This window comes from Scyliorhinus torazame, chromosome 2 (assembly GCF_047496885.1).
Source record: "Scyliorhinus torazame isolate Kashiwa2021f chromosome 2, sScyTor2.1, whole genome shotgun sequence".
Lineage (NCBI taxonomy): Eukaryota > Metazoa > Chordata > Chondrichthyes > Carcharhiniformes > Scyliorhinidae > Scyliorhinus > Scyliorhinus torazame.
In genome coordinates, this window is record NC_092708.1 from 297,926,660 (window position 1) to 297,952,458 (window position 25,799).

A 25,799-nucleotide genomic window follows, 5' to 3' on the forward strand; every position below is an offset into this window, starting at 1 on the left:
CACGCCGGAGAATCCTGCTCGGCTGGCGATCGGAAGCACCGCCCAAAGCTGCAGACTGGCTCGCTGACCTTTCGGAATTTCTCCACCTGGAGAAGGTTAAGTACACCATCCGAGGGTCAGAGTAAGGCTTCCTGGATACTTGGGGGCAGTTCGTCAACCTGTTCCAAAACCTGTTTGAGGCCAGCAACGAGGAGTAATCCAGGGAAGAAAAAAAAAAGATGAGAAGAGGAAGGGTGCTGAAACCAATGGGGGGGAGGGAGGAGGAAGGGGGGGATATCATAGACCGATCCAGAGGGCAGCAAAATGTACATAGAGTTAGTTAAATGAAGGACAAAACAAACCTCTGTAAAATAAATGTCATGTATATAAGTAACAACAGTTTATAAATATGAGAAAAGACAATAAAAAGCTTTTTTTTAAAAAAATGATTGCCTACTCTAATTCAATCCAAGTCTAAAGTATTCTATTTGCCTTGATACTACTCTCTGAAATATCCTGCTTATCAGTTAATATTTTCTGCTTCCCACTGCCAGTTTTTCTCCTCGCCACTCTGAGGGCTGGATTTTCCGCAGCCCCGGGCCAAAATCGTGTTTGGAGGGGGGCGGAGAATCGAAGTTCCCGATGGAATTGGGCCCAGCGCCGCTCCTGCGATTCTCCGGGTCCCGAATATCCGTGGGTCCGCGAATTACGGCGCGCGCGGCTGCGGGGCCGTTGCCAGAGGCCCGCCCAGTGATACGCCGCACCCGACTGGCCAAGTTCCGGCAGCGTGGTACTAATATGGTCTCGCCAGTCGGGACTCTCACGCGAGGGCTGCGGACTCAGTCCGCGGCCGCCCTGGTGGGGGGCAGGTGGTTTAAGCACCGGGGGGCCTTATGGGCGGCCGGCGCAGCAATTGGGCCGGTCTGATGCGGGAGCCCGTGGCCCATCAAGGGGGCCTAGTTTGTTTGTGCTTCCAAGTCCGCCATGGCGCTCGGCGCGGTCACTGGAGGGCGCCGCTGTGCGCATGCGCGGACTTGGAACCGGAAGTGCGGGAGCCCGTATCCGCAGCCAAAGCTGCGTGAAGCACCCCGGGTCCCTGCTAGCCCCCTGCACGCAACTGAATCGGATTGTTTTATTTCCAGGAAACTCGGGAGTGCAACGCCAGCATTTTAACACCGGTTTGGAGACATAGCCCCATTTGTGGAGAATCCAGCCCTGAATTTCCCTTCAGTTTCCTTTCCCCCTGCCAATCTAGCTTAAACCCTCCCTAACTGCACCAGGAATCCTCCCCAGGAGGGAAGGGGACATTAGTCCCAGTCCTGTTAACATGTACCTCATCAATCCTGCCCAGGTCCAAACTACTTCAGAACCAGTCCCAAAGCCTCAGAAATCTAAAACCCTTCTCCTATTCCATTTCATTAGCCACATATTGAACAGCTCAATCTTCCTATGCTTATACTCACTCGCATGCAACACTGTCATTCCTGCTCTTTAGGTCCTTTTTAATTCCCTTCCCAACTTCCTAAAATCTGCTTTCAGGACTTTATCACTTTCCCCACCTGTCATTACTTCCAATGCGGAACATAACCTCTGGTTGGTCACCCTCTATCAAAAGAATGTCCTGCAGCCGCTCTGTGCCATCCTTGACCCTGCCACCAGGGAAGCAATATAATATCCTCGAGTCATATCTACGGCCGTAAAAATGCATATCTACTTCTCTAACTATGAAATCCCCTACCGCTGTAGTACTTCCACTCTTTCTCTTCCCCTTCTATGCAGATGAGCCACCCATGGTGCCATGAACACGGCTCTTGCTAACGGACACTGAGGAGCTATCTTGCTCGCCAATACCAAAATGGAAAAATGATTAAAGAGTGAGATAGCATTGGGAGATTCTTGCACTACCTGACTGTTTCTCTTAAATTCTCTGGTGGTCACCATTCCCTCTCGGTCTGTGTACTTCTTGGCTGCAATGTGACCACCTCTCTAAATATGCTATTCAGGTAGTCCTCAGCTGCCACTCGAGTTCCGCAACTAGGAGCTCAAGTTAATGTAGTCAGCAAGGGCACTTTGTGCTTGCATGATTTCCCACATCTCACAGGATATACATTCCCCAGTACTAAAGAGAAAATGCTACCACCTTGAAATGCTATTAGTGCCTGAAGACACCATTTGGTCACTACTCATGTTTGAGTTGCGGAGATGAGTGTCTGCAGGCTATATAACCATGGAAAATATCACAGCTGACCATTATTCTGATTGTGTCTACTTCCAATAGAAGTCAACTGATAGTGGCTCGCTGATTTAAGCCTTACACAACTAGAGATTACTGGGGTCAAGGTATCTCAGCATTTTCCAGCAGATCAGTAAACTTTTGATGATGAATCAAAAATGGGACTTTCATGGCAATTAATCAAGTAATATACAGACAATCAACTGAGCCACAAAAATCAAGTTTAACAATTTTATTTCAAGTGTATGTGTACCTTATGATTTGCCTGTGCTCGACACACATATGCCCTTATAGAAGTTGGTTCAGCCTTTAAAGCATTTGTAAATCTACGAATTGCTTCATAATAATGATCCAGTTTTAAAAGGAAAATAAGTCCAAGATTTATATGAGCGAAGGAAATGGATCTAGAAGCAAAACATAAGCTGTATTAGTCACACAGAAAAAGGCACAGATTCTGTAAGAATTATATATATTCTGTATATTGTATGGATACATTGTCAGGGTCTTTCCTGTTGGTTCCCTTATTTCCCCTTTCTTTATTTTTGCCGTTATCTTTTTTGATCCATGGGTGCTTAACGGACATGTATCTTTAAATCAATTAGGAGAGAGAATGAGTAACATAGAACATATGCAGAGGAGGCCATTCAGCCCATCAAGTCTGCACCGACCCACTTAAGCCTTCACTTCCACCCCTCCTAACCGTTTTGGTCACTAAGGGCAATTTATCATGGGCAATCTACCTAACCTGCATGTCTTTGGACTGTGGGTGGAAACCGGAGCACCCGGAAGAAACTCACGCAGACACGGGGAGAACGTGCAGACTACGCACAGACAGTGACTCAGCAGGGAATCGAACCTGGGACTCTGACGCTGTGAAGCCACCGTGTTAGCCACTTGTGCTACTGTGCTGCCCATGAAGGAATTCAAGAAGTTGCAGTATAGTATATGGTTTTCGAATAGGAGAACTCAGACTTTATGGCACTCGAGAGATGGGGGGAACTCGGCTTGATTGGTTGGCTGGTAGCCAATGATTTGGTCAAAAGGCTGTACTCTGCCCAGTAACAGGTGATGATTGGATCATGCCTTAGTGGGATGATCTCCAGAGACCTAAGGAAAGCAACGTTTGAATCCTGGATGTTAAAAGGGAAGGACCTTCTCTCTCTTCCTTGTGTTTTCTCCAGAAATTCTGCTGTATTTCTGAAACTGCAGAGACCTGGATGAATCTACAATGAAAACTTCAAACTGAAAGCAATGTTTGAAGAGATGAAAGGTGCCAGAAACAATCATTTGAAACAAAAGCTCTACTCTTTTTACTTTCATCCTTATTATTTTCACCCCTCTCTTCCCCTCTGTGTTTATATGATGTATGTGTGTAATGGATGGGGCCAAGTTAAAGTGGAGGGCGGGTGTTAGGAATTCGAATATAGTTAACCAGTTGCATTTGCTGAATATTTCATTATAGTTCTTGTTATAAATAAAAAACAATTGTGTTTAAATTTACAAACCTGGTGAATGTAATTATTGGTTAGCCAAGGGACAAAGACTTCGAGTATTTTTCGAAGAATTATTGGTTAATTCAACCTGTTGGGACTCCAGGTCAGGGGCGCTGGAATTGACCGTGCCCTAGCCCAGGGTTTTGTAACTACATAGTGTCATTCAGAGATTGAACCACATTTTTATTATACTGCAAACCATCATCTGCATTATTTAGAATGTGTATCTGACAATATTCATGTTTACTGCGCTTTGTCTCCAGAATTAATTCATTTATGTTTAAAAAGTAATCAGATGGTTAGCAGCTTTAAATCCCTAGGGGTACACATCTCCAAAAATCTGTCCTGGTCCACCCATGTAGACGCTACCACCAAGAAAGCACAACAGCGCCTGTACTTCCTCAGGAAACTAAGGAAATTTGGCATGTCGACATTAACCCTTACCAACTTTTACAGATGCACCATAGAAAGCATCCTATCTGGCTGCATCACAGCCTGGTATGGCAACTGCTCGGCCCAAGACTGCAAGAAACTTCAGAGTCGTGAAAACAGCCCAGTCCATCACACGACCCTGCCTCCCATCCATTGACTCCATCTACACCTTCCACTGCCTGGGGAAAGCAGGCAGCATAATCAAAGACCCCTCCCACCCAGCTTACTCACTCTTCCAACTACTTCCATCGGGCAGGAGATACCAAAGTCTGAGAACACGCATGAACAGACTCAAAAACAGCTTCTTCCCCGCTATTACCAGACTCCTAAACGACCCTCTTATGGACTGACCTCATTAACACTACACCCTGTATGCTTCACCCGATGCCGGTGTTTATGTAGTTACATTGTGCACCTTGTGTTGCCCTATTATGCATTTTCTTTTCTTTTCATTTATTTTCATGTATCTGTTGAGCTGCTCGCAGTACACGTGACAATAAACAAAATCCAAATCCAAATTTTACTAGTTTATCTGGAAAGCAGTAAACATTTCCAACTCCATAGTTCCTTGGCACATGTCTTACCAGCCATCAGCATGCTGGTAATGATTAAAATTATTTATATTTTTCAAATAATAAGAATGTCAAAAGTACACACAGTTAAAAGTATAGTCCAGTTTCATGACATGCAGTTGCTCATATGTCAGATTCTAATCCTCAATATTGGCAAGATGAAAAGAATGTCTGATAAAGTACATTGGCCTGGATTCTCCACCGCCGGTAGTGAGGACACCAATGCGGCAGCGAATCAAAAAATCAGGATCGGCACCGGATGTCGGTGAGTGCCGAAGCGAACGCAATGCTCCAACATGCTTGAAAGATTGAAACGCAGTTACCTCTCTTAGATGTTTGTAAACAGTGGGATTTCAGCACTTAGAGTCACTCATCCACAAAGGAAGATGAATGAATCAAGACTGCAGCTGTTTTGTGGAAGCTGTCAATCCCAGCCCACTACTAGAAATGAATACATGGCTTGCAGCTAATGGATCTGATGGGTTTAAATGCAGGTCACAGCTGTTTTCCTTCCAGGAATGGACATGTGGAGCTTCCAGGCAGGTGTTACAACTGTAATTTACTTCACTGCCCCTGTCTGATTGCTCTCTGGATTCCAGACAGGGGTCTTTTTTCAGAAGGGGGCCTCCCTTTTGTCAGGGGGTCCCTGTGGGGGGTGGTTCCTTTAGTTAAGGGGTCTCTGTGGGGTCCCTCTAGTTAAGGGATCTCACAGTTGGGGGTACCAGGGGTGTCTCCTTATTCATGGGGTCCCTGCAGGGGGGGTCTCCCTATTAAGGGAGTCTTTGGGGGGGATCTCCCCATTAAGGGTGTTGCGGGGGCACTCCCTATTAAGGGAATCCCGCGGGGGAGTCTCCTTAGTTAGGGAGTCCCATGGGGCGGGGGGGGTGGGGGGGAGGTGCAGGACGGGTCACTCTCGTATTTGGGGGAAGTGGGGAAGCACCCAGGCATTCCGGGGGTGGTGGGATGCTTTGAGGTGCAGGTGGGTCTCAGGTGGCGGGATTCCCTTGGGAATCCCTCATGTTCCTCAACATGCAAACATTTGCATGGCAAGGAATACTGAATTGCTTCCTGGTTTGTGCTCCCAGGGGGAACATATATCGGTAGCAATTCTCTTCCGACAGGAGTGCATAGGGCTGGATTCTCCATCGGCGGGATCTTCCATTTGGCCAGTAGCACACTCATACCTGCGGATTTCCCGACGGTGTGGGGGCGCCCACAATGGGAAACCCCATTGATCAGCTGGCGTGTCGGAGGTTCCTGTTGCCGGTGGGGGGGGGGGGGGGGGGCACCAGGAAGCTGTTGGAGAAGTCAATGTAGAAGGATAGTGTGAAGTTGAGTGAGAGTGTAGTTTATATATATTAGAGAAATTATTCATTACTGTATTACAGATTCAATACTATTATTTAGTTAACTGTTACGCAGTAGAGTGTGCGAACCAAATCAAGTTAAGTACTGTAAAATAAATTCGTTTTGATTTAAATATATAGCTTTATGTTCTTTGTCAACACTATATCTTTGGCTATCTTAGAGAACAAAACAAGGAATGTAACAATATAATCTTTTTTATTTTTATTTTTGTTTTTATCAAAACCTGTGGAATCTCGTGGTCTTATTCCAAAAGCAGGGTCTTGAATCTCAACCTTTGTCAAATCCAAACAAAACATCGTTGGTCCCTACCCGGACCTCCCCCACGTCACATCTCAGATCATAACACAGGCAATTTGTATTCAGTGAAACTATACACTATACACAAGGAACATAACATGCGACCAGTAGTGGAAATCTAACATGGTACCAGGAAATTACTGAAGTAATTTAGTTAGCAAATAGTTAGAATCTAAGAAAAAAGAAAACCAACATGCGGCTCAGACTTCAACGGCAAGACTGCTTCCAGTCCTGTTACTTCAACACACAGACAAGTCCCGACCTAATGGAGATACTGAAAACTCAGGCTTTCTGGTAAAATTGATGGAAAGTATTTAAGCAGCAATTTCAACTATACCTCTCTGCATCAGATTTAGATAATGCCAGTAATAACAGAAAACTCACGTTATTTTTAACAAAGGCTGGACCACAGGCTATTGAACTTTATAACTCTTTCCAATTCTCCACGGAAGAAGGTAAAAAAAAAATGATAATCGTAATTGAAAAATTTGACCTTCATTGTAAACCTCAAATTAATGAAACGTATGAATGGTTTATCTTTAAAAAGAGACTGCAAAAAGATGGAGAATCCGTAGATTGTTTCATTACAGATTCAAGGCTAAAGTCACAAACCTGTAACTTCGCTATATTGTCAGACTCAATGATCAGAGATCAAATAATTTTTGGCATCACAGATGAGAAACTCAGAAAACGTTTATTAAGGCAAAAAGAATTGAAATTAGAAGATGCTATTGAAATGTGTCGAGTGAATGAAAGATCTCAAAATCAGTACTCTGAAATTATGGTTAAAGAAAAGGGCTCAAAAATCTGTGACGCAGTTGAGAAAAATGCGTGTTTCGGACGGCAGCCATAATGCGCATGCGCATAACCGACCCGCACATGCGCACTTCAACAAACTACGTGATTTGGATGAAGACCATTCTGCGCATATCCCAAAACAATTTGCGCATGATGAAAGCAATGTCATGACGTGTGGACACGCCCACCCACATAAAAAATGTCCAGCACTTGGAAAAATATGTTCCAAATGTTGCAAACTGAATCACTTTGCTGTTCAATGCAGAACTTCACTAAAAGGAACACACTTTAAAACTCCAAACTTAATGAAGAAACACATGAATATACAGAATCTTCATACAAGTGCAGACTCCTCCAAAATTGATAACCCTAATGATGAAATAGATGCTGAAAGTCTAGAAGATTCTTTCTTTGTGGGAATTATTGAGACGTTCCACACAACTGTGAAGAATACTTCCAATCCACAAAGATTTCCATAGATGCAAGCCAGAATGGAATTGGGGCAGTCCTACTTCAAAGAAATGATGATATCTTTTGGACACCAATTGCATATGCATCGAGATCTATGACTATCCCAACCTGGCTTCACAAACAACAGCATTGCGTAACATCATCAAGAATAACACATTATTCTCGTGGACTGCAGAGCACAACAAAGAATAGCTACGCCTCAAGTCAGCATTGACTACCGCACATGGCTTTTCCTTCTTTGACCCTGGGAGAGAAACAAAGATTTCCACAGATGCAAGTCAGAATGGAATTGAGGCAAGAAATGATGATATCTTTTGGACACCAATTGCATATGTGTCGAGATCTATGACTACCACTGAGCAAAGATACGCTCAGATCGAAAAGAGTGTTTAGGCTTGCTTAGTGGAATACATAAATTCCAGAACTATGTCTATGGACTACCAATGTTCACGGTCGAAACAGATCACAGATCATTAGTTCACATCATTCACAAACATTTGAATGATATGACTCCAAGACTGCAACATATCCTCATGAAACTAAGAAGGTACGATTTTCAACTGGTCTACATTCCAGGTAAAGATCTTATAATTACTGATGCATTATCTCATGCTATTGACACAGATGAACAAAGATCTGAGATTGTTCAACTAATTGAAACAACGTCTAGCTGAAACGCTTACTGTTTCTGATGAAAAACTCAAGCTCATCAGAGATGAGACTACAAAAGATGAAATATTACAATGAGTCATCAACCACAGAAAAAATGGTTGGCCGAAAGAACACTTCGAAATTTAGAAATATTCAATCTGACCTCAATGTTGTAGATGGTTTTCTACTTTGTCTCGATCGTCTCAATATTCCTACGACACTAAGACACATGATACTCCAAGAAATTCATGAAGGTCATCTAGGAATTGAGAAGTGCAAACACCGAGCAAGACAGGCAGTATATTGACTCTGATTCAGATATGTTCTTAGCTTTATTGAATTACAGAGCTTCTCCTCTTTCAACTGGTTTATCTTCTGCTCAGTTGTTAATGAACAGATCGTTGCGTACAACTCTTCCATATCTACGACTACCTGATCCAGATCTTCAGCCAGTCATAAAGAAAATGCAACATCAGAAGAATCTTCAGGAGAAATACCATAATGAACATGCAAAATCACTGGAACCACTTAATCCAGATGATCTAGTGAGAATTCAGATTCCCACTGGAGGATGGTCTGATCTAGCTAAGGTCATACGTCAAGCAGCACCTCATTCGTACATTGTTCAGGTGACTGATGGTTATGTTCTGAGAAGAAATCGATGTGCTCTTCTGAAAGTTAAATCTTCTAGAAAGTTATTTCCAAGTCTTCAATTTGATGATAATTTATTTTGGATTACGACAACATCTGCCAAGATACAAAATGACTTCTAGAAGCCGTTAAAGACATTTACCACTCCACTGACAAGATTGAGAAGATCATCCAGAATCAGAAAGAAACCCGTCAGACTGAATTTGTGAAGTAAAACAAATGAACTGTTTAACAAATTTTGACTCACTTGTTAACTTTTAGTATACATATCAATGTATCATGTAATAATGTTACTCATATTTTCCTTTTTGTAATGTACAAAAACATCTAAAAAAGAGGGTAATGATATATATAATCTAAGGAGAGTAAACAAGATAATGGTCATGCATATCAACACTAGATGGCGTCACCAAGTAGTCTTATAAAAGGCTGCGTCTCTCGGCATGCTGGGAGAAGCTGTTGGAAAAGTCAATGTAGAAGGATAGTGTGAAGTTGAGTTAGGGTGCAGTTTATATATATTAGAGAAATTATTAATTACTGTATCACAAATTCAATACTATTATTTTGTTAACTGTTACTCAGTAGAGTGTGCAAACCAAATCAAATTAAATAGTGGAAAATAAATTAGTTTTGATTTAAACATATAGCTTTATGTTCTTTGTCAACACTATATCTTTGCTATCTTGGAGAACAATTAAGGAATGTAACAGTATAGTCATTTTTATTTTTGTTTTTATCAAAACCTGAGGAATCTTGTGGTTTTATTCCAAAAGCAGGGTCTTGAATCTCAACCTTTATCGACTTCAAACAAAACGTCGTTGGTCCCTAACCGGATCTCCCCCACGTCACATCTCAGATCATGACACAAGCAATTTGTATTCAGTAGAAACTATACACTTTAAATAACTAATACAACAACGATAAGTCTGACAGATTTACTGTCCATTTGCTAGCAAGTCCCCAAATTCCTTCACAACTCTGACTTCCTCAAGTAGAATTTAACTCCTTCCCCTCAAGAAGGAAATTGAGCATTAAGTAGCCTCCAACAACAGCTGTACTCCATCTCAATTCCATGGATACGTGTTTAACCAAAAAGGTGCACTACAGCAGAACCTTCTTCACTCAGTTCACAATTGTCCTAATGGCACGTGGCTTCCACACAGTCACCTTCCAACCACTCAATAACACCTCCAGACAGAGGCCTCTCACTCCAGCCCTGCTGCCTGGGGTTGACCTCTGGCTCTGGCTGAGACACCCACTCCCGTTGGCCTCTGCTCTCCGATTCCCCAAAACACGAATCCAGCGCTTGCATTGTCTTCTTTGCATCTCCCGACTGCTGCTCCACTCGCCTCTCGGCTCTCGCTCATGCGGCCGAACCTCGAGTCTCAATGGCCGCGTGTGCTCCTGGCTGGCTGCTGCTGCTGGACATCTGGCCTGGTGGCCTCTGTTCTTTTTAGTTGGTTGCCCACCCAGCCTCCTCAGCCCTGGCTCAATGTCAAGAGTAACCCCACTGTTCCTCTCGACGGCCATTGGCCAGCGCCTCCTCACCGCCTCGCTGAAGGCTTTGCAGGCTTGCACCCTGATATTAGATCGGTGTCCTCATTTCTGCCTCAGGCTGCCCACCAGACCAATTGCCAGAAACCTGGCTGCTGCTTTGCCCCTTTACTCAGAAACTTCACACCAATTCAGGAGATCCGTGACTGAACAAAGTCTCCACCACCTCGCAACTTCTGGCAAATTGTTTTCCCGCTCTGAAGGAAAGTCCACTAAACAGAGCCCAATGTCGTTCTGTATTGCCTGCTGAGAGGCTGAAGAAGCTAGAATGAGTCCATCAACAAATTTAGCGCTTCCAAGGCTGAGATTGGTGTTCCCACCACAACAGTCACCTCTCCATATGGGGCTCCCCATTGGCTGGGGCCCCGCGCTTTGTGTCTTATTTAAAGTCTGCATCTGCCCCCATAAACGGTATGGCCGACTCTAGTAAAAACTCTCCAGCTCCTTGGCGTGCCTGCACTGCACATGCAACTCTCCCTAACCTCTATACTGTTCCATTGGCTGGAAACACAAATTATCTGGAGCCCCTGCATTCGTTCTTACCTGAGGCTGAAGTGTGACCTGTCAGGTTAGTGTTCGTCTTCCCAGTCAATCTCTCTTTCCCTGGCAACATGAGTCAGGGGTTGATTTCTCAGGCATCTGATGTCAAGTCAGGAAATCCAATTAACAGCTCCCCTTTCCAGAAACCTGGAACTTCTGGGTTTCCCTTTCAGTTAGGGACAAACATTTCATCACATTCTAGATTTGCATTGTTACAAGGAGATGGAACAAAGGCTGCTGAGAGGGTAAATGCTGCACGATGCCTGATGCCAAGTTGGAGTCGAGCAACTGTATGTTCCTTGACGATGACTGAAGGCTGCCTGGAATGCCAGCGTTGAATCTGGCATCTTGGTTTGCATTCCCATCAGCTTAATACTGTGTGTGCCTTTTGAGATTCTCATCTGAATCCCCTGCAGCAGAACCCATCTGCAACCTCACCCTCCAATAAGCTGGCAAGGAAACCATCCTTTACATCTGGCCTGATTACAGCCCGTGCATGCCCTGTGGCTCACTATGTACTGATCCCAACTTAATACACCACATGCAGAGCATTTGCCTGGGTCTCTAGTCCACTGACATTACCACAACACCATCATAGAGTCATAAAACACATAAAAGGACCTCCTGTCAACTCTATCTATTACCCTCATAATTTTATACATCTCAATCATGTCCCCCCTCAGTCTCCTCTGTTCCAAGGAAAACAACTCCAGCCTATCCAATATCTCTTCATAACTAAAACTCTTCATCCCAGGCAACATCCTGGTAAATCTCCTCTGCACCCTTTCCAATGTTATCACAGTCCTCTAATAGTCTGGATTCCAGAACTGCACACAATACTCTAGCTGTTGCCTAACCAATGTTTTGTACAGTTGCAGCATAAACTCCCTGCTCTTAAACTATGCCTCAGCTAAGGAAGGCAAGTATGCCTTCTTTTTTTTTAAATAAACATTTCATTGAGGTATTTTTGGTTTTACAACAGCAACAAAATAAACAATATACATGAATTTATATACATAGTGCAAAAGCCGTCTTCCTCCCTTACAGGTCCCACCTTTATTAACTCCCGACACTAAACAAAGCTACACCCCTTCTGCTGATGGTTAATTTTCCCGAAAGAAGTCGACGAACAGTTGCCACCTCCGGACGAACACTAGGACTGACCCTCTCAAGACGAACTTGATTTTCTCCAAACAGAGAAAGCTAGCCATGCCAGATAGCCAGGTCTCCGACTTCGGGGGCTTTGAGTCCCTCCAAGCTAATAACATTCGTCTCTGGGCTACCATGGAAGCAAAGGCCAGAACGTCTTCTTCTTTCTCCTCCTGGATTCCTGGATCTTCCGACACGCCGAAAATCGGCACTTCTGGACTCGGTGCCACCCTTGTTTTCAACACCGGACATGACGTCCGAAAACCCCTACCAAAATCCCCTAAACTTTGGGCATGTCCAGAACATGTGGACATGGTTCGCTGGTCCTCCCCCACACCTTGCACACCTACCTTCGACACCAAAGAACCTGCTCATCCAGGCCACTGTCTTATGAGCCCGGTGAACAACCTTAAACTGTATCAAACTAAGCCTGGCACATGTTGTGGACGTGTTGACGCTACTCAGCGTGTCCGCCTAGAGACCATCCTCCATCTCTTCGCCCAACTCCTCTTCCCACTTGCGCTTCAGCTGCTCCATCTGCGTCCCCTTTGACCCCAAGAGTTCCCTTCTCCCACCCACACTCTGGAAACTACCCGGTCCTGAATCCCCCTTGGTGGTAGGAGCGGGAAGGTTGAAACCTGCTTACGTAGGAAGTCCCGCACCTGCAGGTACCTAAACTAGTTTCTCCTCGCCAATCCAAATTTCTCCTCCAGCTCTCTCAGGCTAGAAATGGTCCCCTCTATAAACACATCTCCCATCCTCTCAATCCCTGCTCTCTGCCATCTCCGAAAACCCCCATCCATCCTTCCCGGGGCAAACCGGTGATTATTGCAGATTGGAGACCAGACCGATGCTCCCTCCGCTCCTACATGTCTCCTCCACTCTCAGGGCCGCCACCACCACGGGGCTGGTGGAGTACCATGCCGGCAGGTACAGCAGAGGCGATTGAGGTGTTGGGTGCTCTGAGGTACAGACGAACCAACACGGTTGCGATTGGTACAACGCAGTTTTATTCCAACCAACTATTTATACATTTGACTTGGTACTCAGCACGTTGTGACTGTGTGAGTGTCTTGCTAATGAGGTCCTGGCCCTGTGCTGTCTCCAGATGGACTGGCCAGGAAGTGTTGTGTTTCTTGTCTTATACTGTGTCTGCTCTTGTCTGTGATTGGCTGTCGTGTTATGTATGCTAATTGGTCTGTTGGTCTGTCTATCATTATGTATGTGTTATGATGTATGTTTGAATATCATGACAGCGATGTTATCAGTGCCCCAAGCTGATGCCCTTGCATGAAGCCCCCTCCATACGCTCCCATGCCGACCCCGCCCCCACCACCCACGTCCTGATCATGGCTATATTCGCTGCCCAGTAATAATTACTGAAGTTTGGCAGCGCCAGCCCGCCCTCTCCCCGGCTCTGCTCAAGCATCCCTTTTACTCGCCCGCCCATACAAAACCAGTGATCATTTTGTTGACCCGTTTAAAAAAGGACCGCGGAATAAAGATGGGGAGACACTGAAAATCAAACAGGAAACTCGGGAGGACCGTCACCTTCACCGTCTGGACCCTCCCAGCTAATGACAGTGGGAGCGCGTCCCACCTCCAAAAATCGTCCTTCGTTTGGTCTACCAGTCGGGCCAGATTTAATTTGTGCAACTGTTCCCATTCCCGCGCCACTTGGATGCCTAGGTACCGAAAGCTTCCCCCTACCACTCTAAACGGCAGTTCCCCCAGTCACCTCTCCTGTACCCTTGCCTGGACCGCAAACATCTCACTTTTCCCCATATCTAGTTTATACCCCGAAGACCGGCCAAATTCCCCCCAAATCCTCATGATTTCTTCCATCCTCTTTGCTGGGTCCAATACACATAGGAGCAGGTCATCTGCATAGAGTGAGACTCTGTGTTCCACCGCTCCTGGACCAGCCCTTTCCAGCCCCTTGAAGCCCTCAGTGCAATTGCCAGCGGCTCTATGGCTAACGCGAACAACAGTGGGGAGAGGGAGCATCCCTGTCTCGTCCCCCGATGCAACCTAAAGTAGTCCGATGTTGTCCTATTCGTTCGTACACTCGCCACAGGAGCCTGATACAGCAACCTGACCCAATCAATAAAGCCCCACCCGAATCCAAACCGTCCCAGTACCTCCCACAGATATTCCCATTCTACTCGATCAAAAGCCTTCTTTGCATCCATTGCGACCACTACCTCCACCTCTCTACCTTCTGGGATGTGGAGATGCCGGCGTTGGACTGGGGTGAGGACAGTACGAAGTCTTACAACACCAGTTTAAAGTCCAACAGGTTAGTTTTGATGTCACTAGCTTTCGGAGCGCTGCTCCTTCCTCAGGTGAATGAAGAGGTATGTTCCAGAAACACATATACAGACAAATTCAAAGATGCCAAACAATGCTTGGAATGCGACCATTAGCAGGTGATTAAATCTTTACAGATCCAAAGATGGGGTAACCCCAGGTTAAAGAGGTGTGAATTGTATCAAGCCAGGACAGTTGGTAGGATTTTGCAGGCCAGATGGTGGGGAATGAATGTAATGCGACATGAATCCCAGGTCCCGGTTGAGGCCGCACTCATGTGTGCGGAACTTGGCTATAAGTTTCTGCTCGGCGATTCTGCGTTGTCGCGCGTCCTGAAGACCGCCTTGGAGAACGCTTACCCGGAGATCAGAGGCTGAATGCCCTTGACTGCTGAAGTGTTCCCCGACTGGAAGGGAACATTCCTGCCTAGTGATTGTTGCGTGATGTCCGTTCATTCGTTGTCGCAGCGTCTGCATGGTCTCGCCAATGTACCACACTTCGGGACATCCTTTCCTGCAGCGTATGAGGTAGAATCACCGAGCAGAAACTTATAGCCAAGTTCCGCACACATGAGTGCGGCCTCAACCGGAACCTGGGATTCATGTCGCATTACATTCATCCCTCACCATCTGGCCTGTGAAATCCTACCAACTGTCCTGGCTTGATACAATTCACACCTCTTTAACCTGGGGTTACCCCATCTCTGGATCTGTAAAGATTTAATCACCTGCTAATGGTCGCATTCCAAGCATTGTTTGGCATCTTTGAATTTGTCTGTATATGTGTTTCTGGAACATACCTCTTCATTCACCTGAGGAAGGAGCAGCGCTCCGAAAACTAGTGACATCGAAACAAACCTGTTGGACTTTAACCTGGTGTTGTAAGACTACCTTCTGGGGGCATCATGACCACGTTTACCAACCTTCTTACATTGGCCACCAACTGCCTTCACTTAACAAACCCCCTTCTGGTCCTCCCCAATAACGTCTGGCACACAGCCCTCAATCCTAGAGGACTAACTTTTGGCCAGCAGTTTGGCGTCCACATTCAATAGGGATATCGGCCTGTCAGAGCCACACAGCTCTGGGTCCTTTCCCACTTCAGGATCAGCGAAATCGTGGCCTGTGACATCGTCGGGGAAGGACCCCACGTTCCCTTGCCTCATTGAATGTCCTCATCAACAGCAGCCCCAATATCCCAGAGAGCTTTTTATAGTACTCCACTGGGTACCCATCCGGCCCCGGAGCTTTACTCGGCTCCATGGCCTTCAGACCCTCCGCTATCTCTTCCATCCCGATCGGGCCCCTTAGCCCTTCTACCAGCTCCCCGTCCACCTTCGGGAAATTCAGCCCCCCTCGGAAGTGCCCCAACCCCTCCGGTCCAGCTGGGGGTTTCGACCCGTACAGCCTACTGTAAAACTCCTTAAATGCCTTATTCACCCCTGCTGAGTTTCCAACCAGGCTTCCGTCACCGTCCTTTACTTTCCCTATCTCCCTGGTTGCGTCCCTCCTTCTAAGCTGCTGTGCAAGCATTCTGCTTGCCTTCTCTCCATGCTCATAAATCGTTTCCCTCGCCTTTCTCAGTTGAGAAAGCTCTACCACCCTTGGTGTGGTTAACAAGCCGAACTCTGCCTGTAGCCCCCGCCGTTCCCTTAAAAGCCCTGCCTCTGGGGTCTCTGCATACCTCCTGTCGACCTGTAAATCTCCTTTGCCAGTCGGTCCGTCTCTGCCCTGTCTGCCTTCTCCCTGTGGGCACGTATCGAGATCAGCTTCCCTCTAACCACCGCCTTCAATGCCTCCCAGATCACCGCTGCCAAAACTTCCCCCATGTCGTTGACTTCCAGGTAGTTCTGAATACATTTCCTCAGCCGCCCACACACCTCTTCGTCAGCTAAAAGTCTCACATCTAACCTCCAGTGCGGACGCTGGGTTACTGTCTTTACTAACCTGTAGGTCAACCCAGTGCGGGGCATGGTCTGAGATTGTGATTGCCGAGTACCCTGTGTTCACCATCCCGTCAGTAGAGCCCTGTTCAAAATGAAAAAATCAATCCGGAGTACACTTTATGCACATGAGAGTAGAAGGAGAACTCCTTCACTCTCGGCTGCCCAAATCTCCATGGGTCCACCCCCTCCATCTGCTCCATGAACCCTTTTAGTTCCATTGCCATTGCTGGCACCCTGCCCGTCTTTGAGCTCGACCGGTCTAAACCAGGGTCTATAACTGTGTTGAAGTCCCCTCCCATGACCAACTTATGCGAATCCAGGTCTGCTTTCTTCCCCAGCATCCTCTTTATAAACTCCACATCGTCCCAATTTGGCACATGCACATTTACTTATACCACCGGCACCCCCTCCACTTTCCCACTGACCATAATGTACCGACCTCCCACATCCGAAACTATTCTTCCCGCCTCAAACGTCACTTGCTTGTTGATCAGGATTGCGACCCCTTTAGTCTTCGAGTCCAGTCCCGAGTGAAAAACCTGTCCGACCCATCCCTTCCTTAATCTAATCTGGTCAGCTTTCCTAAGGTGCGTCTCCTGTAGCATTACCACGTCCGCCTTCACTCCTCTCAAATGCCCGATCACGTGTGCTCTTTTGACCGGCCCATTTAGCACCTCGTACATTCCAGGTGATCAGCCTAATTTAGGGGCTCATCGCACCCCCCCCTCTTCGCCGATCAGCCATCCCCTATCTTGGGCCAGTTTCCAGCCCGCGACCCACGCCTCCACCTTCCTGCCCCCATGCAGCCTCTGCCCCTGACCTCCTCTCTGCCCCTTAACAAAAGTCCCTCCCTCGTCAGGAGAACATTTTCCCCCCCATCCCCCCTAGTAACAGGAAAAGTAAATTGACCCCGTTGATAAGCCTAACATCTGCTCACCCCCTACTGTGCTTCCATGAGCTAGCCCACCCAGCTAGCTTGGTGGCCCCCGCCCCTGGCACCAAACATTCTCCCACCTATTGTTCCCTCCTCACCCTCCCTCCGCTCATACACACATATTCAAATGAAAGACAATCCCAACACAATTGCCCGACAAAAAAAAAAACCACAAAACAAGGAAAAGATCAAGCAAAAGATCCAGCATCTAACAAACACACCTCCACCCCCCAACAGTGCAAATGTAAACTTTAACTCACTCAGCTCTGCAACTGGCCCCAAATCAATAAAAATATAAGAACTAGGAGTAGGAGTAGGCCATCTGGCCCCTCGAGCCTGCTCTGCCATTCAATGAGATCATGGCTGATCTTTTGTGGACTCAGCTCCTCTTTCCAGCGCGAACACCATAACCCTTAATCCCTTTATTCTTCAAAAAACTATCTATCTTTATCTTAAAAACATTTAATGAAGGAGCCTCTACTGCTTCACTGGGCAAAGAATTCCATAGATTCACAACCCTTTGGGTGAAGAAGTTCTTCCTAAACTTAGTCCTAAATCTACTTTCCCTTATTTTGAGGCTATGCCCCCCTAGTTCTGCTTTCACCCGCCAGTGGAAACAACCAGCCCACATCTATCCTATCTATTCCCTTCATAATTTTATATGTTTCTATAAGATCCCCCCCTCATCCTTCTGTACCCAATGGGTACAGTCCCAGTCTACTCAATCTCTCCTCGTAATCCAACCCCTTCAGCTCTGGGATTAACCTAGAGGATCTCCTCTGCACACCCTCCAGTGCCAGTACGTCCTTTCTCAAGTAAGGAGACCAAAACTGAACACAATACTCCAGGTGTGGCCTCACTAATGCCTTATACAATTGCAGCATAACCTCCCTAGTCTTAAACTCCATCCCTCTAAAAATGAAGGACAACATTCCATTCGCCTTCTTAATCACCTGTTGCACCTGTAAACCAACTTTTTGCGACTCATGCACTAGCACACCCAGGTCTCTCTGCACAGCAGCATGTTTTAATATTTTATCATTTAAATAATAATCTCTTTTGCTGCTATTCCTACCAAAATTGATAACCTCACATTTGTCAACATTGTATTCCATCTGCCAGACCCTAGCCCATTCACTTAGCCTACCCAAATCCCTCTGCAGACTTCCAGTGTCCTCTGCAATTTTTGCTTTACCACTCATCTTAGTGTCGTCTGCAAACTTGGACACATTGCCCATGGTCCCCAACTCCAAATCATCTATGTAAATTGTGAACAATTGTGGTCCCACCACTGATCCCTGAGGGACACCACTAGCTACTGATTGTCAACCAGAGAAACACCCATTAATTCCCACTCTTTGCTTTCTATTAATTAACCAATCCTCTATCCATGCTACTACTTTCCCCTTAATGCCATGCATCTTTATCTTATGCAGCAACTTTTTGTGTGGCACCTTGTCAAAGGCTTTCTGGAAATCCAGATATACCACATCCATTGGCTCCCCATTATCTACCGCACTGGTAATGTCCTCAAAAAATCCACTGAATTAGCTAGGCACGACCTGCCCTTTATGAACCCATGCTGCGTATGCCCAAGGGACAATTGCCATCCAGATGCCTCGCTATTTCTTCCTTGATGATAGAGTCCAGCATCTTCCCTACTACCGAAGTTAAGCTCTCTGGCCTATAATTACCTGCTTTCTGCCTACCTCCTTTTTTAAATAGTGGTGTCACGTTTACTGATTTCCAATCCGCCGGGGCCACCCCAGAGTCTAGTGAATTTTGGTAAATTATCACTAGTGCATTTGCAATTTCCCTAGCCATCTCTTATAGCACTCTGGGATGCAGTCCATCAGGGCCAGGAGACTTGTCTACCTTTAGCCTCATTAGCTTGCCCATCACTACCTCCTTAGTGATAACAATCCTCTCAAGGTCCTCACTTGGCATAGCCTCATTTCTATCAGTCACTGGCATGTTATTTGTGTCTTCCACTGTGAAGACCAATCCAAAAAACCTGTTCAGTTACTCAGCCATTTCCTCATCCCCCATTATTAAATCTCCTTTCTCATCCTCTAAAGGACCAATGTTTATTTTAGCCACTCTTTTTTGTTTTGTATATTTGTAGAAACTTTTACTATCTGTTTTTATATTCTGAGCAAGTTTACTCTCATAATCTATCTTACTCTTCTTTATAGCTTTTTTAGTAGCTTTCTGTTGCCCCCTAAAGATTTCCCAGTCCTCTAGTCTCCCACTAATCCTTGCCAGTTTGTATGCTTTTTCCTTCAATTTGATACTCTCCCTTATTTCCTTAGATATCCACGGTCGATTTTCCCTCTTTCTACCATCCTTCCTTTTTGCTGGTATAAACCTTTGCTGAGCACTGTGAAAATTCACTTGGGAGGTTCTCCACTGTTCCTCAACTGTTTCACCATAAAGTCTTTGCTCCCAGTCTACCTTAGCTAGTTCTTCTCTCATCCCATTATAATCTCCTTTGTTTAAGTACAAAACACTAGCGTTTGATTTTACCTTCTCACCCTCCATCTGTATTTTAAATTCCACCATATTGTGATCGCTCCTTCCGAGAGGATCCCTATCTATGAGATCATGAATCAATCCTGTCTCATTACACAGGACCAGATCTAGGACCGCTTGTTCCCTCGTAGGTTCCATTACATACTGTTCTAGGAAACTATCGCGGGTACATGCTGTAAACTCCTCCTCAAGGCTGCCTTGACCGACCTGGTTAAAATCCCCCATGATAACTGCTGTACCATTTCTACATGCATCCGTTATTTCTTTGTTTATTGCCTGCCCCACCATAATGTTACTATTTGGTGGCCTATAGACTACTCCCATCAGTGACTTTTTCGCCTTACTATTCCTGATTTCCACCCAAATGGATTCAATCTTATCCTCCATAGCACCGATGTCATCCCTTACTATTGCCCGGATGTCATCCTTAAATAACAGAACTACACCACCTCCCTTACCATCCACCCTGTCCTTCCGAATAGTTTGATACCCTTGGATATTTAACTCCCAGTCGTGACCATCCTTTAAGCATGTTTCAGTAATGGCCACTAAATCATAGTCATTCACGATGATTTGCGCCATCAACTCATTAACCTTATTCCAAATACGAGCATTCAGGTAAAGTACACTTATGTTGGCTTTTTTACCTCTGTTCTGAATCTTAACACCTCGATCAGTAACCTCTCCTAAGTTATATTTCCTATTAACCTTTGTCCTAATTTTCCTTGTTGTTGAACCCATATCTTCATGTAACAACATGCTTACCATTCATATTTTTACTTCCCGTTTTATTCCTTTTAGTATTACTGGTCCTATTCACTGAGCTCCCCTCAGTCACTGTACCTTGTACTGTCGCCCTTTTTGATTTTTGACTATGGCTTCTCTGCCTTACACTTTCCCCCTTACTGCTTTTTGTTTCTGTCCATGTTTTACTACCTTCCAACTTCCTGCATCGGTTCCCATCCCGCCTGCCACATTAGTTTAAACCCTCCCCAGAAGGCATACAGAAGGCATTACAAATAACGTCCACAGAATGAAAAACGAGAAACCTTTTTAAACATGAACGTTGCAGCAAAGTTCAAAGTTCTCAGTCCGCCACCAGCCCTTTCCTTTTCGCGAAGTCCTGCGCTTCCTCAGGCGACTCAAAATATAAATGTTGCTCCTCGTACGTGACCCAGAGACGGGCCGGATACAGCAGTCTGAACTTCACCTTTTTTTTTTTTTAAAAGGGTCGACCTCATCTGGTTGTACCCCACTCTTCTCCTGGCCACCTCCACACTCGGATCCTGATGGATCCGTAGGATACTGTTCTCCCATTTACAACTCCGTGTCTGCTTCGCCCACTGTAAAATACGTTCCTTGTCCAAATACCTGTGGAATCTCACCACCATTGCCCTTGGGGGGTCTCCCATTCGCGGCTTCCTCGCGAGTGCTCTGTGAGCTCTGTCCACTTCCAAGGGTCGGGAGAATGGCCCCTCCCCCAGCAGCTTCTCAAACATGCCCCAGCGTCCGCTCCTTCGGACCCCTCCGGGAGCCCAACAATTCTCAAGTTCTGCCGGCGGGACCTATTCTCTAGGTCCTCCACCTTCTCCAGGAGCTTTTTCTGCTAGTGTCTCAGCAGCTCCACTTCCATCTCCGCCACAGTTTGATGTTCCTCCTGGTCAGCCAGCGCCTTCTCTACTTTCTGGATCACCCGATCTTGGGCATCCAATCTAAGGTTCAGCTGCGCAATTGACTCTTTAATCGGGTCCAAGCAGTCCTGCTTCTGCTTGGTGACGCCCTCCTGGATAACTTGCATCAGCTGCTCCGTTAACTGCTGTGTCGATAAGGCAGAGCTCCGGTCGTCCGCCATGCTTTCTTCCACTGCAGCTTCAGCCCAAGCCTTCTCTGTCCGTCTGTTTCTGTCTTTGCGAGCACTTCTAGTCTGCCTCACCATGCACCAATGTGGGAGTACCCAATTGCCTCTGTCATCGATTTTCCAAATCAAGTCCTATTAAAAATTGGGGGGAAACGTCCAAAAGTCCGACCCAAGCGGGAGCCATCAAATGTGCGACTTACTCCTTCATAGCCCCCACCGGACGTCCTACCTATGCCTTCTTAACCACTGTACCCACCTGCTCTGCTACCTTAAGGGACCGATGTACATGCACACCAAGGTCCCTCTGATCCTCGGTGCTTCGTAAGGTCCTGCTGTTTATCATGTAATCCCTTGTCTTGTTTGCCCTGCCCAAGTGCATCACCTCACACTTATCCAGATTGAATTCTATTTGCCACTGACCAACCCATCTGACCAGCCTGTCTATATCTTCCTGTAATTGAAGGCTATCCTCCTCACTATTTACCACCCCACCAATTTTAGTATCATTCGCAAACTTACAGATCAGACCTCCTACATTCATATCTAAATCATTTACATGAACCACAAACAGCAAGGGCCCCACCACTGATCCCTGCGAGACCCCACTGGACACAGGTTTCCAGTCAGGATACCATCCCTGCCACTCAGCCAATTTTGGATCCAATTTGTCAAATGTCCTTGGATCCCATTGGTTCTTACCTTGACTATCAGTCTCCCATGTGAAGGCTTGCTGAAGTCCAAGTAGACCATGTCAAATGCATTTCCCTCATCTACACACCTGATCACCTCCTCGAAAAATTAAATCAAGTTGGTCAGACATGATCTCCTCTTAACAAAACCATGCTGACGGTTCTTGATTATCCCTGCCTCTCCAAATGCATATTAATTCTGACTCTCAGAATTGCTTCCAATAGTTTCCCCATCACTGAGGTGAGACTGACTGGCCAGGAGTTTCCTGGTTTCTCCTTTCCTCCCTTCTTGAATAATGGCCCACATTGGCTATCCTCCAGCACCTCTCCTGTGGCCAGAGAGGAATTGAAAATTCTTGCCAGGTCTCCTGTTATTTCCTCCCTTGCCTCACTCAACAAACTGGGATACATTTCATCTAGCCCTGGAGATTTTTCTCCATTTAAGCCTGCCACACCACTCAGAACCTCCTTCCTGTCTATACTAATCTCTTTAATTTTATTACAGTCCTTCTCCCTGATTTCTATACCCACACTGTCCCTCTCATGAGTGAAAATTTAGAACCCTACCTATGTCCTCCAGCTCCCCACACAAATTACCACTGTGGTCCTTAATGGCCCCAAATCTTTCCCTATTTATCCTTTTACCCTTAATGTACTTGTAAAACAACTTAGGATTTTCCTTTATTCTACCTGCCAGTATCCTTTCATGTTCCCATTTTGCTCTCCTAACTTTCTTTTTAAGTTCCCTCTTGCACTTTCTATACACCTCTAGGGTGGCACGGCAGCACAAGGGTGGCATGGTAGCACAGTGGTTAGCACAGTTGGTTCACAGCTCCAGGATCCCAGGTTCGATTCCTGGCTTGGGTCACTGTCTGTGCAGAGTCTGCACGTTCTCCCTGAGTCTGCTTGGGTTTCCTCCGGGTGCTCTGGTTTCTTCCCACAGTCCAAAGATGTGCAGGTTAGGTGGATTGGCCATACTAAATTTTCCTTAGTGTCCAAAAACGAATAGGTGGTGTTGTTGGTTGCGGGAAAAGGGTGGAGGTGTGGGCTTTGTTGGGGTTCTCTTTCCAAGGGTCGGTGCATACTCGATGGGACAAGTGGCCTCCTTCTGCGCTGTAAGTTCCATGATTCTATGATTGGGCTTCTGCTGTTTTGAGCCCTCGATATCTGCCATAAGCCTCCTTTTTTTCTCCTTATCCAATGCTGTATATCCCTCGATATCCAGAGTTCACTGGATTTGGTGGTCCAATCCTTTTTCTTGTTTGGAACACGTCAGCCCTGCGCTCTTCCTATTTCCTTTTGAATGCATCCCCACTATTCTGTCACAGTTTTACCTCAAAGTGTCTGCTTCCAGTCCACTCTGGTCAAATTATATCTGATCTTATTAAAATCGGCCTTCCCCAGTTTAGAACTTTGATCTCAGGCCCATCTTAGTCCTTTTCCATAACAATCTTGAATCTGACGGAGTTATGATCACTGTCCTCAAAACGCTCCCCCACTGATATTTCAACCACTTGCCCATCTGCCCCAGTTCTACCTTGCTTCCTTTCATTATGCGCCACCTTGTTTTGCAAGAGAAAGGAAAGTCAACTCAAAGACAAAATGTTGTGGATGCTCAAGTTCGGAAATAAAAACAGAATGTTCTGTAAATACTCAGCAGAAAGAAACAGAGGGTTAGATTTTCTGGCCCCACTCACAAAGGCCGTCATAGCGGGTGGAAGCGGAAAATATCACAAGATCGGAAAAATGAACTTCTCACTGTCGTAAAAAGAAGCACGGCATCATCCGCTCCAGCCGTCAATGAAGGCTGAATTTCCCGCCACAGCCATCAGAAGCATCATGTTCGTCAGGTGGGCATGTCCTCAAAAAGGACTGGAAACAGGTGACTTGAGAGATAAATGCCTGGAGTCTCGCCCTGAGGACTTGGTAGCAGTGCAGAAATATGACAACTCCACAGTTGTGGTAAAGGTCAGTGAATGCATCTACACATCACATCTCATGCTGAGCAATCAGTCCTGTTATGTTGCCAAATTCACCACAACTCCATCACTCACCTGACTGCATTTACTAGAACTATAGGAGGCAGGCCTAACAGTTGCATACTCCACCTCACACACACAGCTTCCAATACCAGTCCCTTACCCAACTCTCGTTGCCTCTATGGACTTGATACCACCAAGATGTAGCATCATACTTACAGCAAAAGGACATCAATAATAGGAGTGATTGGCAGATGACCAGCAGGAGACATGCTGCCACAACTGCATCCACTCACCCCAATGGAGGACTTGGTGCTCCTTCTCAAGGGGACCACAGCAAAAAAGCCCATGGAGATGGAATCCAGTGTTGCTGAGGACATTGAAGATGGTGGTGTGTTACAGCCCTTTGCCCCATTTCAACTCCCTACTCATCATCCTGAGATACATCATAAATTGAAAGTTAGTGCGACCATGAGCCTAATGTTTTCCTCCCTCAACCCATCCCTGACCCCAAAATCTCTTTCACCTTTTGTACTTTCACTTATCCAATATTTGCCACGTGGCCAGGCCCTAACACTGCCAGGAGGAAGAGAGAGGTCAGGCCTACACCTGTGATGAAGAATTAGACTCTTGATCTGATAGGGCTTTAAATTAAATAGTCGGGGGCGGGAGGGTTCAATTGTATGGAAAATTAGAAAGTCAAAGTTAAAGGAGAAGGTATGGATGCAAGTTAATGATGAGTTAAAGGGGCCAAGGGCTCAGGAAGGTTAGTAAAGTTTCCAGAACAAGTAATCGAGCAGAGAGTATGTGAAGTGGCAGAAATCTAACTTCAGTTCCAGCAGTACGGGGACAACTCTGAAAAGGGGAGCAGGCTACGCAGGACTGAGGGTGTTGTACATATATACGCCCAGTGTATGAAACAAGGTAAATGAGCTTGTTGTGCACATCACAGAGACGTGGCTGGAAGGGGATCAGGACTGGGATCTAAAAATTCAAGGATATATGTCCTATTGAAAGGACAGATAGATGTACAGAGGGAGCAGGATTGTCTTGTTAGTAAGAAATTAAATTAAATCGATAGCAAGAAGCAATATACGGTCGAAAGGCATAGAATTTATGTGTAGAGTTGAGGAATCACAAAGGTAAAATACCGTGATGGGAGTTATATACAGGCCCCCTAAAAGTAATCAGGATGTGGGGCAGAAAAGAAATCATGAGATCGGAAGGGCATATAATAAAGTCAATGGGTGCGATCTAACCAAATTGGAACAGTGTCCCGTGACCAGCACGATTAGCTGCGTGTTTCGTGGCACTCACAGTGCCGAGAAACACCACGCTATCTATTGTTATGTTCTGTGCTGTAG

The 25,799-nt window shown here is 45.9% G+C and overlaps 1 protein-coding gene across 1 annotated transcript in view; it reads right to left on the reverse strand.

Moving 5' to 3' along the window:
* ttc6 (tetratricopeptide repeat domain 6) overlaps positions 1-25,799 on the reverse strand; it is a 554,053-nt gene that overhangs the window by 247,286 nt on the left and 280,968 nt on the right. The window contains exon 18 of the mRNA XM_072488749.1: positions 2,466-2,616. Coding sequence (XP_072344850.1) covers positions 2,466-2,616 — 151 coding nt within the window. The remainder of the gene's footprint in view (positions 1-2,465; positions 2,617-25,799) is intronic.